An 18,323-nucleotide genomic window follows, 5' to 3' on the forward strand; every position below is an offset into this window, starting at 1 on the left:
GTGTAGCTTACGTTTTATGAAACATCTTTTGAAAACTTAGATGGTTCTACAGGTTTTTGACAGTATAAATTTAATATTTTAGAGCTTTGTAAATATAAAATGTTGGTAATCTCTTATATATTTTTATATATATATATATATATATATTCTTTATTGTACTTTGGAGCAGTGTTTTCTCCAAAATTCCAATTTGTTCTTAAGTATTTTGTTGAAGTAATCTCATGACACAGTTATAAGAAGCTCAAACAGGTACTAGATAAGTTGATCTATCCGAGGTTTATTTAGAAGTGGTTGATATTAAAATGTGTCTTTGCTATTCTCACTTAAAGCCAAGAAAGAAGAAAAGAAAAGACATAAGTCGTCTTCCTCATCCAGTGACTCTGAAAGTTCAAGTGATTCAGAATCATCTTCTGATTCATCATCGGATTCTGAGAGTGCTTCGGAAGAGAAATCTAAAAAGCGAAAAAAGAAACACAAGAAAAATTCCAAGAAACATAAGAAGGAAAAGAAAAAGAGAAAGAAAAGCAAGAAAAGGTCAATTTTGAGATTTGTTTTGTTATGTGTACACCAATCAGTACCATTTCCTTGTCCTACAACTACACAGTAGTATCGTGTAACTACTACAATAGGTATTTTGAAATCTGGGAGACAATCAGTTTCTATATACAAGCTTAAATTTTTCTGATATGATGGCAAAGGATAGTGTCCACGCGTGCATGTGTGCTGCAGCTTGTAAAGGAGTAAAGGAATGGACTAAGACTTAGGTATATTTGGCTTGAAAAGTTGCTGGAGTGCTTGGTTTGAAAGGGATGGTGGTAGCTTGCTTCCCTAAATTAACTGTGCAATTCAACTTAAATTATATGCAGTGGGATTTATGAGAATGTAGTATGCAGGAATAAAAGCAAAATTAAACAAAACATTAAGAAATTAACATGCTTAATGTTATTTCTGTCCGATATGCCAAAAGTCTTGCAGTTTCACTGGAAGATAATAAAACTCAGAAGGTACTCTTGCTTCTGAAAATGTTACTTCTAATCTAATAGTTTTGCTTATAGCTCAGTGTGAGATACTAGTTGTGTCAGTGCAAGTCACATTTTTCTAAGCTAGCAGCAAAATGTAAGAAATGTTCACTTAGGGCAATGCTGCCTAAGCGTTCTTTCTGTGGGATTAAGCCCATTTCACACAAGTTTGCTTATACTCTTTGGAATTACAATAGTTTGTAGCCAGTTATATATGCTAGTGTAAAATCTGAATTTGACTCCTCTGATAGAAATACTTTTTTAAAAAAAAAGCTGTATCTAAATAGAGAGTAAATGTGTGTTCAGTGTTGCACCATTGGAATTCACAGATAAAAAATGCTGGTCAGAAATCTACTGCAGTTGTACATTTTGCAAAGGCTTCATAGGGGGGAAAAATGTTACTTCTGAAATAGCTCTGTTTCCTGAGTTTCTTGTGGTATCATGTATTGAATTAAGAATATTTCTGAATTACTTAAATAGTTTGAAAGGTCTTCCCTCATCCAAATAACTCACTGTAAGTATAAATATTTTTTATACAAAAATAAAGCTCATCTAGTGAAAGCGAAGATGAAAACCCTGAAGCACAGCCTTTATCTACTGTCCGTCCTGAAGAAATTCCTCCTGTACCTGAAAACCGGTTCCTGATGAGGAAAAGTCCTCCTAAGGTAGATGAGAAAGAAAAAGAGAGGAAAAGCAGAGAGAAGGAAAGAGAAAGGTAATATATCTGTTTTGAGTCTTGGCTGCACGCTGACAGTGGTATGGTCACGTTACTGTTTTAGAACTCTGTTGTTAAGTGAGTCCTTTCCCTATTAAACAGTTCCATGTTGTGAGTGCTACTGGATGAAAAATGGATTTTTCAGTTTTTTGGTAACTTGTCTTTGTCCTCGAACAAAGGCTTAGTCTTTGAAAATGCTTTTAGTGAGTGAAAAGTTTAAAATGACTGATTCAAGAAAAAGTAGAACACAGTGCAATTTCATTTAGAATTTATTGTAACTGTCCAATCTGAATCTATAATTTATTCTTCCTTAAAAAATGGAAAAACCTGAAAATCTACTAAAGTATTTTGTGGTCACAAAATCAGAAGTTTTTACTGTGTGGTTGTTACTGTCTGTACTGACAATAAAAAATAAAATTAAATGTATGTTTTCATTTAGTTTAATTTCTGAAGAGATTTTAAAATTGGTTTTATTTTGTCTTTCCTTCTTTCTTTGGTGTTATAACCAATATCACTTTTTAAAAATTATTTTTAGTAATCTATCGAATTCACAGTCAACGTACCAGAGGAGGCTGCTAGTGACCAGATCTGGAAGGAAAATAAAAGGAAGAGGACCAAGGGTAAATACTTAAAATTTGTTCTCCAAAATAATGAAGGTGATAGCACAGTCTTACTGCTGGTGTTACTAACCATTTTCATTAGGATGGTTGATTTAAAAACAAAACAAACAAACAAACAAAAAAGGCCGGATTTATGGTGCATCATAATTGATTTGGGGACTGAGGTTTTAAGAAGACAAGGAAAATTAAATTAATTTCCTGTTTGCATAACAAGTTTATTTGATGGAGGAGGGGGAGAGAAGACAAAAAATGCTTTTGTTGTGTTACTGTAGCATTCTGTGAAATAATGAATGGAATTAGCTCAAAAAGGGTTCTAGTGAACACCAAAACCAGTACAACAGCAGTGCCAGAAATGTGGGGAAGACTTCTCCCCTTCTTGGCAGGGGAAGCTCTCAGATTGGTTCTTCTGATTTGGTGAAGCTGTACGCTATGTGCTGCTTGTTGCAGATGAAGTCTCTCTCCCTCAAACTTTTAGTAAAAAACCTTAAAGAAAAGTGTGAAGTATTGTTTTCTTGTTGCTTGTCAAAGCTAAGAAGAATTTTTGTTGTTAAAAAAGTAAGTTGCATTTGTACTAATTAAAAGCAACAGGAGAAGACCTCTCAGCAGAGTACAAAAAAATCCTGAAATCAAAGTTACCTTAAAAGTAGTTATTTGATCACACCTGCTTTATTTTGATCAGATCCTGCTTTAGCTGAATGTCAAATAGATTTTTCAGTAAGTTAACTTGTCAACGTAAACTTGGTATATACAAGTGAAGTGTCATGTTAAGTGCTATGTAGAATCAACCACCAGGGATAAAAATTTTGCTTGGCTATCACAGCATGGGAAACTCAACCTTAAACCCAGTTTTCTCATTTTTCCCCTTCAAGCGTTATCGGACCCCTTCCAGATCCAGGTCAAGAGATCGATTTCGACGCAGTGAAACTCCTCCACATTGGAGGCAAGAAATGCAAAGAGCTCAAAGAATGCGAGTGTCTAGTGGAGAAAGATGGATAAAAGGGGACAAGTAAGATTATTTCTTTCTGGAGTATATGCATTGAAATTTTTTTTTATATATTAAAAGTAATACCTGTTGTCTTAGATACTCAATTACAGTTACTTCCAAAAAACCAGGGTGCTGACTTGGTTATCCTGTTACTTAACTGTGTCTGATTTTAATCATGCCACTGTAAATATACTGTTACTAATATAGGTGACCTACTGTGATTTAAGTTTCAGTTATGAAGCTATCTCACTTCTGACTTATTTTTTCAGAGTGGAGGGGATTCAAAATATTAAAAATCTTATCTTTCTCTCTCCAAGGAGTGAAGTAAATGAAAACAAGAAGGATAATCAAAAAAGCCCAGGAAGAGGAAAAGAGAGAAAAATAGCAGACCACAGACAAGTTTCTGAAAGCCCAAGCAGAAGAGGGGAAAAGGAGAAGAAAAAAGATCACAAATCCAGCAGTAAAGACAGGGAGACAAGAAGGAATTCAGAAAAAGATGACAAGCATAACAAAAGCAAGGCCAAGAGAAGAGCTAAATCTAGAAGCCATAGTAAAAGCCGAGAGAAATCAAAAAGTAAAGAACGAGACTCTAAGCACGGTAGACATGATGAAAAGAGAGTCAGATCAAGAAGCAAAGAGAGAGACCATGAGAAGGGTAGAGAAAAAGAAAAGCGCTATGATTCTAGAGGGAGAGATAAAGAAAGAAGCAGGAGCAAGGAGAGAAGTAAAAGGGCAGGCTCGAGAAGTAACGAACAAGACCACAGGAAGAGTAAGGACAGGGAGAAACGTAAATCAAGAAGCAAAGAGCGTGATCATGCTAGAGGCAAACATAGTTCCAGCAGTAGGACAAGGGATCGAAGCAAAAGCCGAGATAGGGGCAGGAGAGGAAGATCGAGAAGCAGAGACAGAGATCGCAGTAGAAGTAAAGACTATTCGAGGAATAGAGATAGAGAAACAAGAAGAAGAGGAAGATCAAGAAGCAGAGAAAGGAGAGGTACACCAGATAAATACAGAGGAAGAGAAAATAGGAGGAGGAGAGAATCAAGGAGCTCAGAGAGGGAGGAGAGTCAAAGCAGAAATAGAGAGAAGTATTCAAATAGAGAAAGTAGAAGCTCATATAAGAGGAATGATACTGAAAGCCAAAGGAAGAGGCGTTCAAAGAGCCGTGAAAGTAGCAGTCCTGAATCCAGTAAAGAGAAGAAGTCTAGTAGAGATCAGGATAAAAGTCCAGACTCAAAAAAGAGAACAAGTAGCAAAGAGAGAGAATCGAAAAAATCATATTCACGCAGCAGTAAAGAAAAGGAAAAGACCAGATCCTCAGCAGAAAAAGAAATAAACCAAAAATCAAAGAGTCAGGAAAGAGATCATGCCCCTAGTAAAGATAAAAAGTCTGATCATGAAACAAGTCCTGGAACAGATGACGACAGGCATGGATGAGTTTGTGGACTTAATGTTTCCATTGTCTCAAAGTTTTAGAGACATTTTGGGGAACGCCTTTTTTTAAGATGTGGACTTCAGTTTGGTCTTTTGATAATCTAAAACCTGGATCATTTGTACTGCTAAAGTTTTAATAAACTTGAAATGAAAACCGAATTACATGTGTAATACAGTGTGCTGTGTTTTAAGTATTTCATTGGTTTATGTATCCTTGTGTATTGGCAGCTAGGAAGGTAACTTCTGTGACGCGTTTATTTTTTACCTGATGAACTTAGTTTAGTGCAAATAATGGCTGCCTGTGAAGACGCTTGTTTCATGTGTGAAGAAGAAAGCTGCAAGTGTACAACATGTCATCTTAAAGCTAGGAAAATGTTGCAAGGTGTCCATCACTCCAGTGTTGCTACGTCATTATTTCAGTAGGTATAAATCCTAAGGAAATTAATTTGTAGAGGAAAATTATGGGGTGCTTTTTTTTTTTCTGTAATCACTAAGTGAATTAATTTAAGTAAATCTTCACTGTTAGTACTTCTGTCACTGCCAACAGTAGAATTCATTAATGCCGTAGGGCAGTCATCTGTCTTTGGGAGTTACTTCTTTGTCCTAAAAAAAATTTTTTGAAGTGCTGATCAGTGTAATTTTTTTCCTTGTAACCTCCTTTTCCCGTTCCATGTTTTCATGTTTGTCTACTGCAGAAAATCCATCTCGGATGCTTCAGCCTACCCTGCCTCAGTTGCTAATTAGTGGATGCAGAGAGATGACACAGATTCCCAGAATTCACAGTGGGTGTCAGAATAAGGAACCAGGAAATCCTTTCTACTCTTGCTGCTTCTTAGCAGTCTATGAGAAAACTATTGCAGTTCTCCTGTACTGGTTTTGGGGGTAGTTGAAGCAGAATTTCAAGTAATGTTTTAAGACAGGGTCTTAGGGCTTTTTTAAAACAAAAATTTGCTTTTCTCCTTGCATCCCCTCATTTTAAAGACTGTACTATGAATTCCTCCTCATTCTCTACTATGCGTGTGTCTTCCTCAAACCAATTCCTTCCCTTTTCTGTTTTCCTCTCCTCTCTAAGACCTTTCTCACCACCACACCTTCATATGCAAGAGAAGGAGGTTGGCTTGTGTTGCTGCTGGAGGGCTCGCAGATGGGCCATCACCAAAGGGCAGCCGTTACCTGGTAACGGAGCAGTGGGCTGAGAGGAGGATAGATTTGGTACAAACCCCAGCGCTTCTTGCAGTCCTCCGAACTATTAACACCAAAGGCTGGCAAATCTTGAAATTCCTGAAGAGAAGTGACAAGCATTAACGTAAAGTTGTGTCAAAGTGAAACGATGTTTTAATAGGTGATTTTTTTCTTTTGAGTGTGTGATGTAACTTGTTCTACCTGTCTTTGTTACCAGTTTGTCAATATTTTTGCTCTATAACCCAGTAATCAGTGTGTGTCTACGGCAGACGAGCAGAATTGCTGGAACTTGGCTTGACTTTGTGATCCAGACAGTTATTCGAAAGGAAAACAGTTATGTCTTGAAAGCAAAAGAAAATACAGGATTGTGAACAACATAAGTAACCTTTTTAAGGGAAGAAAACTGTAAGTGTTGTGTTACTTTTTTAACAGAATAGTTAGTGGAGCTGCTTTGGCTATCAACTTTATTTTTCCTATGTTTTAATATGAATTTTGCATTCTATGCGGAATGTGTAAAAAATGCTTCCCAAGCCTACGTGTGGGTGGATGATACAGCTGTTAAACTTAAGAGAGCTTGTAGGAGTCACCTGCAGACTTGTTCTGAGTGAGACCACTCTGAACTCTGTATTACGACTTTGGAGCACTTGTAGTCTTATTTTGTGGGACCGTAGTAAGAAAAAGGTAGGAAGCTCAGCTTAAGAGAATTGTATGACTGCCTGGACAAAGGCTTCTTCAGTGCATTTATACTGTGCTGTGCATGTCATGTGCTTCAGTCTCATTTAAAAAGTGTTTGCAATGTTCTTTCACTATTTTTTATGGACCTGACACAAGCAAATTTGTTGAAGAAGGGTGTTTGCAATACTGAGAGTATTCTTGCCGGTACCACTGAAGCTCATATTGGCACTCAAACAAGCAAAATCAAACATCAACTACATTGACTCTGCTTTAGAAGAGGAGGGAAAAAATGCAAACAGTCAGCAATAAGGCAATCCATAGGAATTGTTAAAAAAAAGTTACAAAGTCTTTAATTTAAAATCTCAAAATGGAGATTATATCCAATTGTAGTTTGCAGTTGTGTGTAACGTTATTTCAAAAGATGCACTTGTGTACCCTTTCATATGGATTTTTTTCTTTGTTACTGTTCAGAAAATTATTTGTACAAATTAAAATGAGCTCTTAAGTCTTTCATAACGTTAAAATTCATCTGAGTCGGTGGCACAAAGCTCATTTTCCTGTTTTAAATGTTCTTTGTAAGAAGTTGGTTACTTTTAATTGCACACGTGGGATACACTTGATCTCTTGGTGAGGGCATGCCTTGCCTGTATGGTGTTTGATGGTAAATTGTTCTAGTGCCAATCGCTTTGTTTAAACTGAAACACAACAATTGCAGTCTTGTGAGAGGGAGGATTTGCCAGATTGGTACTTTTCTTTATCAGCCTGGAAACTGAGAATGCTGATAAAAATTCCATGAGACGGAAGCATGGTCCCATGGACAGCAAGGTGTCCCCAAGCCCAGTGAGCTCTTGCTGCCTTGTGAGGCACTGACTGCTGCTCTTGCTGTCCTGGAACCGTTTCTTCCCTCAAAGGCACAGCTTTCCTGTTCCAGCTTCACAGTAGTGGCCCTGTGCGGTAGTCACACTGTAGCCCAATGCCATCTTTGGCAGCTGTGTGATGAGTTGTTGGCTTTTGGCTTGGAGAACTGACCTGGAAGCATACTTGAAAGCAGAGGTAATCAAAATGATGCTTGTGGTCTTCCCTTGTGAATAGGGAAAAAAGCAGTACGTTTAGAGGACAGCGTTTTCTGTCAGTACCCCAGAACTGGCCTTACTCCAGAGAATTTTTAAACCTCAAGACTCAAGGTAAAATGAGGGCAGAGAGTACTGGACTAACTTTGTTTAGGTATATATACAGGCTTGAAATAGTTTCCAAAAGTTAGACATGCATTCTCTGTTGTATTGACAATAAATACTGACATTTTACTGATACCATATAGCCTACATATACATGGAATGCTGAATATAATATTGGCAGTAGCTTTCCAAACTTTATCAGAACTTTACCATTCTTCGATGTTGGATTTTCTGGGTACTGCCATCAATTTGGAAGCACAAATTCTTGCTGAGGGTGGGTGGATATAATGTAAGGTTGTATAAACACTGTTGCCTGTAAAAGATGTGTTGCTGTCTGCTAATTCTTTGACGAAGCCATAGTATTTCACTTGTTTTGATTTTGGTTTGTTTTTTTTTTGTTTTTTTTTTTTTTTTTAAGAAAACAAACAAAAAAGGCTATGGTTACATTTTAAGCCTTTGTTCTATCTGGTTGTTAAAATTTTAACCTGAAACTTCTCACTTGTTACTGGAACTCCCACACTACAGAGTTTTCTTGCGTGGTCTTTGTTAGATGCCCTGAGGAACTTGCAGTAATTCCCTAACCATGTCTAATTTGTAATAGTGTCAGTCTGGCAAGTGGATTTTAGATGAATGTAAACATAAAAGCAGCAGTCCTTTAGTCGCCTTTCCTGGAACTGTTGATTTATTGTTGATTTATTGAAGCAAATAAAGTATTTTTGGACACACTTTCTAGGGGCATAGTAGACTCATTGCTTGTTTGATTGACAAAAGTGTGTATCCTTGCTTTTAGGACTTTCCTTATAATAGAAAACCTAGAGATATACATATTATGCTTTATCAAAGACCTCTCTTTAAATCATCTGTATGTTCTCTCTCTTCAATACTTGAAGAACAGTCTGGACACTGCCTCTTCAGTTAAAAAGTTCTATAGATTTTACTGAAGATAGGAATAGTCAGATTTTTATTCCATGCTAAAGTGGATGATAGCATTGAGTTATAGACAGAATCGGAGCTTTCTACTACATAATGACAAGTCTATTCACAATCTATATATTTTAACACGTATAAAAATGCAGCCATGTAATGAAGCTGATCTAATCTCATCAATTTTTTTGCTAGCTGCAAACTTTGATCTTGTACTTAAACAAATACAACAGTCTGTGGGTGTGTGTGTGAAGCAGAACAGTTTTCACTAGTTACAGAAGAAGTACCTGTTTGATGATGTGAATTTAAACGAAATGGTAGAACAGCTTACAGGTGGTTTAGAATTGAGGGAAAGAACAAGTATCCATCACCCACACCAGTATCCCAGCCTGGCACCCTGGCTGTGCTGACAGCAGAGTGCTTAGGAGAAAGCAGGAAAGTGCTTTTCCCATTTCCTACAGTCAGTTTAGAAACCCAAGTGCTAGATACACACAGTCTCTTTCCCAGGAAGGATTAAAGACTCAGCCAGCGACACAACTTTCTCAAGATAACATTCTTACCTTCTACTACATTCTCCAAAGTAAATGTAAGTAGAAAACAGTCACAAATAAAAGGTACACTCAACATTCATCTTATTGTTACAGACAGATGCTTTTAAACAGCTTATTCAATTTTATTATTAGCTCAGGAAGATTTTTTTTTTAAGCCTAAACATAAGGTTTTAATTAAGTCTGGAGGCCTAGCAATACTCGAGTACAGCACAGATAAATTGATAGTTTACCTTTGGTTGTTACCTCTTGATTTCCTAGAAAGTTAATCTACTGCTTTGTTCCGTAATAAACTAGGGTAGTTACAGATACAGTTGCAAGTTGTGGCTGTAGCTACGTTACTTGTTTCTTGAGCTGAAGTTGAGTACAGGCAGGTTCTGGCAGAGAGCACGCCTTCTAACTTGCTCCTGAGTTCGCTTCAGCTGTTAGGCACTGGTAAGTTTTGCAGGCACATAGAACTTGTCAGGCGACAGTGGCTAGCGGCTTGGTCCTTAGCAGATACTTCTGTAGTCATCAGATGCATTTCTGAAGAAGAAACAAACAGTTCAAGTCCTACTGTATCATTACTAGCTACAGTTAATTGTATATGCATTGAGAGGTTGTAACTGAAACTAATGCAGAAGCACTCTGCAAGTCGCAATAATGCAATACTAAGCTTTACCAAAGATAGTCCAATTCCTCCCTTGTCCACTACGCCACTGTACCAGTTGCTGGATTTGTATTTCCCGGATCGTAGTAGTCTCATGCCTTTGATCCTGTCTCTGGTCTGCTCTGCTTCCTCCTCTAACCTTTGCCTGTTTTTCCTTTACATCATAGAGTCAGACCAGGTGTTACTCATTTGAGGGGGGCAGGGGCAATTGCTATTATGTTAACAGAGATGCAATGTTGAATTTTATCCGACCTGCAGTTCTGGTGTTCAAACCCTTCAGCACCTAACAGAATGGTGCATCTCTCTGGATAATGTATTGGAGGTGAGAAAACCCACAGAAAAAGGAAGTGCCGTGCTGATTTACGGAAGACAGTATCAACCAGCTATGAACAACTATGCTTTTGAGACTGCTTTCTAGAGGCTGGTTTAACAGATTAGAGGGCAGGTTTTGAATCATTTATGTACCCACTTAGGTATCTAGCTCTTGATGCCAAAGGCCATGATACACCAAACCAAAAAGAAACAGATTGTAGGGGTGGCAGTGCGGGAGTGTAACGGGAATGGCTATATACATTATAAGTTTAACAAAGCCTATAGCACAACTTCACTAATTTTAAATACAAATTAATTAATTAAAGGTCATTCCGAAGACATCTCATACAGTCTTGTCAAACCTCTGGCCTGCACTTCAACTCCCTCTTAAATCTTAGCCTTCAGACATAAGGGATTTTGAGAGCTATTTGTAAGCAGTTGAGTTTTCCTTCTCTCAAAGATGCACTGCCAGAACAAGAAGGAAGATTACAGACTAGTTACAGCACTCCCCCATTCAAGAAATACCAGAAAGGTGTATGTTAGTAACAGGCACCTGAAAGAATTTAGCTATTGAAACAACAAATTATTTGACTTAACCCAACCAGCAAGCTTTGGAAAAAAAATGTTGTTTTTTTTTTTTTTCTTCTTTTTCAGGAGCATAGAGCCACTCTGTACTGGGACATGAAAGTGTCCATCCTTAACAATGCCATGGTGCCAACTCTTCTCTTCACAGGTACTTCGTTTCCAGGTAGGTGTCCTCTTCAAACTTCCTCATATGTTCAGACTTCAGTTGCCGCTCTACTTCCAGCGTTGGGTGACAGGTTTGGAAAAAACACAGTTTGATTTAAGGTCTCTGTTTCAGTCTCTGAGGGTTGCCGTACATTCCTAAAGTCTTGGCCTTCTAATAAAGCCAATACCTATTATGTTTCTCATCTGCTACAACCTCCTGAAGCAGCACACCATCTGAGAGGGTGCTTTGTTGAGCAAAAACGATAATTAAAAGTTTACTAGTCAGATTATTTCTCAAAACATATTCTGATTTGCTCGCTATTAAAAAACTTCAGCTAATAACTAATACAAGTAGTGATGCTAGGCCTTAGATTAGAGGTACCTCTCAATTAGCAGATTCTTCCAGGTCAGCAATTTCCTTTCTTACAAGCTGCAGTTGATCTCCCTGTATTTTGTTGCCATCTTTAAATGGTAGCTGAAAAGGACCTTTGGTGGTCAGCTAGACCAACCTCCTACCTTACATGGGACATCTTTAAAGCCTTCACAGGTGGCGATTCCACCACCTCTGGCCATTCTGATCCAGTGCCATCACAATATACTCCTGCTGAAGCAGGTTTTCCTGACTACTCAGCCTGATGTCCCATGTCACAACTTCTTATATCAAGCAACTGACTCTGCTGAGAAGAGTTTGGCTCCACTGTATTTGAAACTACCCTTCAAGCAGCTCTAAGCTGCTTAATTAGATCACTCCTTAGCGTCCTCATTTCCAGACTGAATGAGCCCAGCTTTCATGTTAAATTTCCCATCTCAGTTTGTTCAATAGCTTTCATCTGCTTCTACTTGCACAAGGAGCTGTTCTCTCAGACTATTCCCTGTCTTCTCTTCCTGTTTTCTTCAACATGTTGTAAACAACCTGATTTTAGTTTTATTATTCCTGCAAGCAGCTTTCCATTCCTGCCTTTCATGTAGGACAACTGTAAAAGACAATAAAGTGTTACCAAAGTGCTTTGTCACTGAAAATTTTAGAACCTCAAGTATTTATGTTCTTAAAACATTTGAGGGGGGTTTTTTGCCTAGTTTTATAGAAGATTACTAACTAGGGTTAATCATCTGAAGCAAGCACACAAAGTTGGTGCATCTCGAAGTCAATAGAATAAAGTGACATCGTGATTCATGCTGGATTTTTTTTTCATGCTGAATTTGGGTAACTAAATCCCTCTTTAGCCAACGTGCTTTAAAATTAGACAGGATTCCTACTTCACTCTAGGTGTACTGGAAGGAAGGGTTGTTTTCTGGTACTTGAGTTTGATATTTCTGTAGATGTTCAAAGTAAAAAGGGGTATAAAGCCCTGTGGAAACAGGCTGTAGGCTTCAAATGCAGACATACATAATCTGCAGAACAGGGCGTTTCCTGAAGTGGAGTAGGAAATGAGGCTGCAATCCACCTTGCTGCTGTGGAGGTAGACTAAACCCCATTTAACTCACCAATTGCACAGTAGTGAGCATGTGCAAATATGCACTTAGGGATGCATTTGGAGCATTATCAAGCTCTGCAGATTTCAGCACCACTTCTGCTGTAGTCAATGCTTCTTCTCAAGGCTTCAGCTTCTGTGATCAAAAGGCTTTATTAAAAGTTTCCATTCTTTCTGCTTGCTGAAAAAAGCTCGTAGTAGTAAAAGGAGCACTGGCTCAGAGAGAAGGGAAATAAATTTTTCATTAGTGAACTAATAAAAAACGTATTTGGAGACAATCTCACAAGTTAATTGCCATGTCTCTTTTTTCTAAAATATATAATTTCCAAAAATCAATTACTCCAAGATAATTGGAGAGAGCTCTGTGTGACTTTTAGTTGACAGTGCAGCAACGTTAGCATTTTAGTTTAGGTCTTTTGAAACAACTCTCTTGATTATTCCTATTTACTGTGCTTTAGTTCACACTACAGAGAGATCACAAACTGGACCCTTTTGGACAAAACTTAAAGGAAGTTCTGCTCCAACCAGTGATGGGCATTCAGCCCCAACATCAGGCTAGAGCTACTCTGGGCAACACCTCTGAATCACGTGCATCACGGGGGTTAAGTTCTCAGCAATTTCCTCATCCCACAATCAAGCCCTTTATGGGCCACGCTAACTGACATGGGGTCAGAGAGTCAGTCAGCTCCACCCAGCCATGTCCTGCTGCCTGCTGTCTAAAACAGCGCAGCAGCCCAGACCACAGCAAGACTGACCAACCAAGACAATACCTGGGTCTGTGCTGTCTCCAAGGAGAGCTCCTGGCCCTGCCCACAGGCAGGGCTTTGAGGGGCACGCAAGCTGTAACACTCTACAGAATGCCAAGTGTTTGTTCAGCCCCTGAGCAGGCTGGGGGTTTGTGTACATTTTGCAGGAGGAACATGAGTGTTGTTACATCAACCTTCCTTCCCCTGATTTTTTTTTTTTTTTTAAATACTGCACATGTATACGCTCTGCTACTCTTGCAGTTGTCTGGGTTAGGAAGTCCACATCTTGTTCCTTCCTTAGATGTTTGGAGAGGGGAATAAAAATTATATCCAGTAATGGCACTGATTCAGTTACTCACTGTCTTTATCGCTGAAAGGCTTGATCCTTACGAAAAGCAGCTTCTCTCTGAGCATCGTAGTCCAAATCTGCTTGCTTCTCCTGCTGTTTTTTTGCCTGCTTTTCAGCCTGATGAAGAGAGGGGATGATAATCAATACTTGTCAAACATCATCCCTCCACACTTCTCTCCCCTGCCATACCCCCCACAAAAAGGGTACACTGAATAGCTGAGTGAACATCAGCATCAGCTGCTTTGGTGACCTGCCCAGAAGATACAAGAGAGCAGTAGTGGCACGGTTGAAAAAAGTGGCATAATGACCCAGGACAGGATGTGATCTCTCATTGTTGATCTTTTCCTTATTACCAGCCCTCCCAGGTAATTTTCCCTGACCAGCATGGGCCAAGTCAGCCTGGAAGAGGCTGCTGTTCCACTACTCTGAGAGGAGGCTGCTCCCCAACATCAGCACCTGTAGTGCATGCAGGTAAAAAACAAACAAAATGCACACATCACACCCACAGCAAGCTTCCTCTTTCTCTCCCATACTAGAGATCTAGTACTATGGGTTTAGATGCGTGCTGCTTTCTGGAGGGGCTGACAGGGTACAGGTCTTCTATTTACCATCTGCTGGATCTGAATTTTCTGTACTTCCATGTTTGCATCATGTTGTCTTTGTTTCTTGGCTTTTTCCACTTCCAAGTAGGCACGATCTGCTGTCATCCACAGATTACGATCCTTCTCATCCTCGGCTTTTTCCTCTCTCTCCTTTTCCACTTTCATCTTCATCTGTATTTTACAAAATACACAAAAAAAGTTAACCAAGGAGCATGGCTGCTAGGCTGGAAGTCATATCTTTCAGCAGAAGCAGCCCTGTATCAGTGTTCTGATAAGCACGGTCATTGTGGCTGGCCAGTGTCCAAGCCAAGGGTTTTCAGCAGCCCTGGCAGATGTGTCCCCAGCATGGAAGTGGGAGAGGGAGAGAGGACCCCAGGAAAGATGGCAGCAGACGTGATGAAGCGTGCTGATGCCTGGCACCAGGCCCACCAGCTGTGACCTGGGCCTGGCTCCTCAGCTGGAGTAAGTGCAGAGTCTGGAAAGTGTTTGCACAAATTACCAACACTTATAGAGCCTTCCAACTGCTATTTTTTGCAAGAGTATCATCACATGTACCACTTGCACTTTCTTAAGGAGTTAGTTCTGAAACTCTTAAGTGATAAGTACGAGAGGCATAGGTGATAAATATGAGGCCTTCTCCCTCAAGAAGGCTGTGCTAGAATCTGGGGTGTTTCTGAAAGGTATTCAGAAGTACAAGTAGATGACAGAAAGAGGAATCAGACAGGCTAGGTTTCTTACCGCAGTGGCTCTATAATCAGCAATAGATTCAATGGCAGCCTTTTTTTTTGCTTCTTTCTCTTTGTTTTTAATTTGGTATTCATCTTCTACCTCTGCAGCTCCTCTAGCAAGACGATCATCTTCCATCTTACATGCCTCATTCATCTGTGCAGCTAGTTTTTCAAAAGCTTTGTCCTTATGCTCTTGCACTATCCTGCAAGACAACATGAGCTGCCATAACATACCAGGATATCCGCTCAGATTACCTGAGGCACTGCTCCTAACAAAGCCAGCAGTCCCACCCACAGCAGCACCAATTACTATTAGAACTGGCAGGCATTTCCTTTTGGACTATTTCTTTTTCAAGTTTTAATTACAGAAAAAATTGCTTGCATCAGAGCTCTGATTTTGCTGATATAAAAATTCAGAGTAATATTTGTCACAAGATTAAATTACAAGTTTGAATCTTAACACTAAAAACTGTAGCCCTAGACCCACCTATTAGTCTCTTCAGCCTTCTCTCTTGACAGATCAGCCATCATTTCTTTTCCTTTAATATAAGCCTTAATCCGATCGTCATCTTCATCTTCTTTTTGTTTCTCTTCAGCTTTAATTATTTTCTGTTCAGCTACATATTCCTGTTTAAACACAAAAGTACTTTTATGTAGAATGAGATTTTTGGAAACATGAACTGAAAAAAGAATCTAGCAGAGACTTCAGGCCGAGCTTATAATAAGAGTTCTTTGGTTGCATCACTGGAGAAGCTATAGAAGACAGAAACCCAGAGATGGAAGAGAATTCTCATTATCTGCTTACCACAAACTACCACAGAAGTAAAATTAGTGTGGTTGCAGCCCTAAGCACAGTATCTTTAAGTTATATTCTTTCCTCTGCTTCCCCACTTGCTCCAACTCTACTGCTCCCACCCTGTGCACCATTCACACAGCACAGACTCTGAAGGGCTCAAACAGTAAGAGTCTGTAGAACCACAAAAAAGAATGTAAGGCACAAAGCATGCAGAAATGTAATCACGCAGAAGTGGCAATTATGACTATATATAGCTTTTATTGTATATACAAGGTTGGGGGCAAATGGGGTAAAATTTGTGTAACTGAGGTGAGCAGGAGTAAGGCGGTGGGAGGGAGGGAAAGGAAGTTAGGGTTTCAGTGGGAATTCTCTCCTCTTACTGTCTCACATGCCAACGAAGCATGGCAGTACCGCCACTTCAGTCTCCCTGCTCAAGCAGGGAAACAGTAGGTGCGCTAAGTAGGTCTTGACTAATTTTCTAAACACCTCTAATCATAAAGGGAAAGTCAAATTAAAAAGATATTGTCATGTTGAGACTCAGGCTATTCCTTCTTCCTATCAAAGGAAAATGGGCTTAAAACAGAGCAGGTTACATGGAACCTAAATCCAGTTCTCAAGTCAACACCAGTCTTCTTGCTGCCTACAGCAGACTTTTTCCATCATAGACCAGTTAAAGCTCAGGCACCACATTACCGCTTCCAAGAGGCCTTTCTTAAAAGGCACAGAGGAAAGACATGGCCTGCATCTGGCATATGATCTGAAGCTGCCAGCAGGCCCGTTTATTCATGGGCCTACTGTAACCACTTCACACCAGGCAGCCATGCTAAAACAAGCATTTTTGAACTGTCTGCTTCCCTGTTACTTACGTGATGGAGCCTCTGGCGTTCAACTTTTTCCTCCTGTTCCTTTTCTTTTCCTCTCTGAATTTCCAATTGGTACAATTGGTGTGATCTCTGTATTTGTTCCCCTTCTCTTTTATTTTCTAGCTTGGCCAAATCTGCCTGATGCTTGTGCTCCTTTATTCTGAATCAGAAAAAAAGGTGTTGAATAAATAAGGTAGGGACTACATGAAATAAGGAACAGATATGGATTCTACACAGCTACAGGTACTTTAACAGTAAGAAAAAAAAGATACTTTGAAGTGAAAGCAGGATGTCAGGGATCAAAAACAGAATCACAGTTTTTAAAAGGTAGCTGCAAATCCTTTGTACAACGCTCAGTCCCAGTACAAAGGTGGTGGTTAACCTATACTAGCAATAGCAAACATGGGTTTGAATATTAGATTGAATTTGATTAGCCTGTTTAATTGTACAAGCTGGGTAGTTGCCACGGCACTGCCCAAGCTATGGCCATGGTTGTCAGCCTGCACTAGCTGGATGCATTAATGATTCTGGGCTGGGAGAGGTGGCAATAATAAAGAGTTTTGCCTTAGGGAGACCAGCCACTTGCTCTTGGTACCAGAACACAGACCGCCTTGTTTAATCTATTAGGGTAGACACAGCCACTAGCAACAAGGGATGTCTCTGAAACTGGAGAACAGCCACGGAGGAAACAGTGTGAGGAGAGGTGGCAGGTTCTCAGCCCAGCCACGGAGAGAGGAGGATCAGAAACAGCGGTTTAAAAGGGGTGAGTCACGCAGCCCGAGGCGCGGCCCCCCCGCGGGCGGCGGCAGCTGGGCCAGAGCGGGCTCAGCCCCGGGTCCCGCCCGCCCGGAGCTGCCCACGGGAGGATTTATTTTAACCCACACCCCACTCCCGAGGGCCCCGCCGGACTCACTGCGCCAGCTGCTCCTGGGCCACGGCCCGCCGGTCCAGGTAACGGCTGTGCTCCAGCTCTGCCTCACGGCGGATGGCGTCCGGCCCGTCGCGGTCCATCGTCGTCCCCTCTCCGCCGCGCCCAGCGCCCGCCTCTCCGGGAAGCGGCAACGCCTGCCGAGAGAAAGAGAGGGCTCACCGACGGTGAGAGCCTGGCTGTCCCGGGGAGTCGGGGCTCCTTCTTCCGTCCCCAAAGAGGGACGAAAGGCGGCCGCACGGGAGAGAATGGCGCTGCCCGAAGCGTGAACAGCAACCCGAGACAAAGCCCGAGCAGCGGCGGCAGTTATAGCGGCCCGCCCCGGCCCGGCCCGGCGCTCCGCCCAGCCCAGCCCCGCCCCGCCCCGGGGGGCTGCCGCCGGGCGCCGACTGATCTCTCAGGCGGGGCGGTTCGCTCGGCTCAGCCGCTGAGGCGCCTGCCTGCGCCCCCCGGCCCGAGAGTCGGGTTGGAGAGCGGGCTCGAGCAGCGGCGGTCACTGCGTAGGCCTCGGCCCTGCCGCAGGCGTGCGGGAGCCGCCCTTCGCCTCAGCCGGTGCGGGAAATACCCGTTTCGCTGTAGCGAGCCCGTACCCGGTAAGAGGCTGTAACTCCCCTCTCTACCTCTCTCTGTGCGCTCCCGGCTCGGCGGCCGTTCCTCCCGCTCGTTTGGCCCTGCTCTGCGGCCGGCGCGGGGGCGGTTTGGCTGGGCCCGGCGCTGTGGGTGCCGCCTCTCGCACACCAAACCTTCGTCCCGCCAGGCCTGCTTGCGGCTGGGCTTGGAAAGTCGCCTTTGTCCACTCCCTGACCTTAAAGGGTGGCCCCTGAGCGGTGTTTTCCCGGAGAAAGGACCTTGGCCGCCCTGGGACCTCCTCG

General features: G+C 41.3%; 2 protein-coding genes across 2 annotated transcripts in view; one reads left to right on the forward strand and one right to left on the reverse strand.

Annotated features, from left to right (window-relative positions):
- PPIG (peptidylprolyl isomerase G) overlaps positions 1-4,936 on the forward strand; it is a 28,103-nt gene extending 23,167 nt beyond the window's left edge. The window contains exons 9-13 of the mRNA XM_074145217.1: positions 330-534; positions 1,567-1,734; positions 2,270-2,354; positions 3,224-3,360; positions 3,657-4,936. Coding sequence (XP_074001318.1) covers positions 330-534; positions 1,567-1,734; positions 2,270-2,354; positions 3,224-3,360; positions 3,657-4,776 — 1,715 coding nt within the window. The 3' untranslated portion in view covers positions 4,777-4,936. The remainder of the gene's footprint in view (positions 1-329; positions 535-1,566; positions 1,735-2,269; positions 2,355-3,223; positions 3,361-3,656) is intronic.
- A 3,536-nt stretch (positions 4,937-8,472) lies between these two features.
- Positions 8,473-17,732, reverse strand: LOC141462871 (cilia- and flagella- associated protein 210-like). The gene is made up of 7 exons (XM_074145008.1): positions 17,437-17,732; positions 16,527-16,683; positions 15,352-15,491; positions 14,875-15,067; positions 14,143-14,307; positions 13,545-13,651; positions 8,473-9,802 (listed from the first exon to the last, which is right to left on the reverse strand). The coding sequence occupies exons 1-6, from the start codon at positions 17,532-17,534 to the stop codon at positions 13,550-13,552; spliced, it is 855 nt and encodes a 284-aa protein (XP_074001109.1). The 5' UTR covers positions 17,535-17,732; the 3' UTR covers positions 8,473-9,802; positions 13,545-13,549.
- Positions 17,733-18,323: the final 591 nt, after the last annotated feature.

The sequence above is a fragment of the Numenius arquata genome, chromosome 3, assembly GCF_964106895.1.
Source record: "Numenius arquata chromosome 3, bNumArq3.hap1.1, whole genome shotgun sequence".
Classification (NCBI taxonomy): Eukaryota; Metazoa; Chordata; class Aves; order Charadriiformes; family Scolopacidae; genus Numenius; species Numenius arquata.

What these genes read in the sequence shown, in the direction of transcription:
- LOC141462871 (XM_074145008.1), bottom strand. Translation starts at nt 17,534, where the DNA reads ATGGACCGCGACGGGCCGGACGCCATCCGCCGTGAGGCAGAGCTGGAG. An exon ending in AACGCCAGAGGCTCCATCAC is followed by an intron (nt 15,492 to 16,526) that starts GTAAGTAACAGG and finishes GTGTTTAAACAG; the next exon opens with GAATATGTAGCTGAACAGAA. An exon ending in CTGATTATAGAGCCACTGCG is followed by an intron (nt 14,308 to 14,874) that starts GTAAGAAACCTA and finishes TGTAAAATACAG; the next exon opens with ATGAAGATGAAAGTGGAAAA.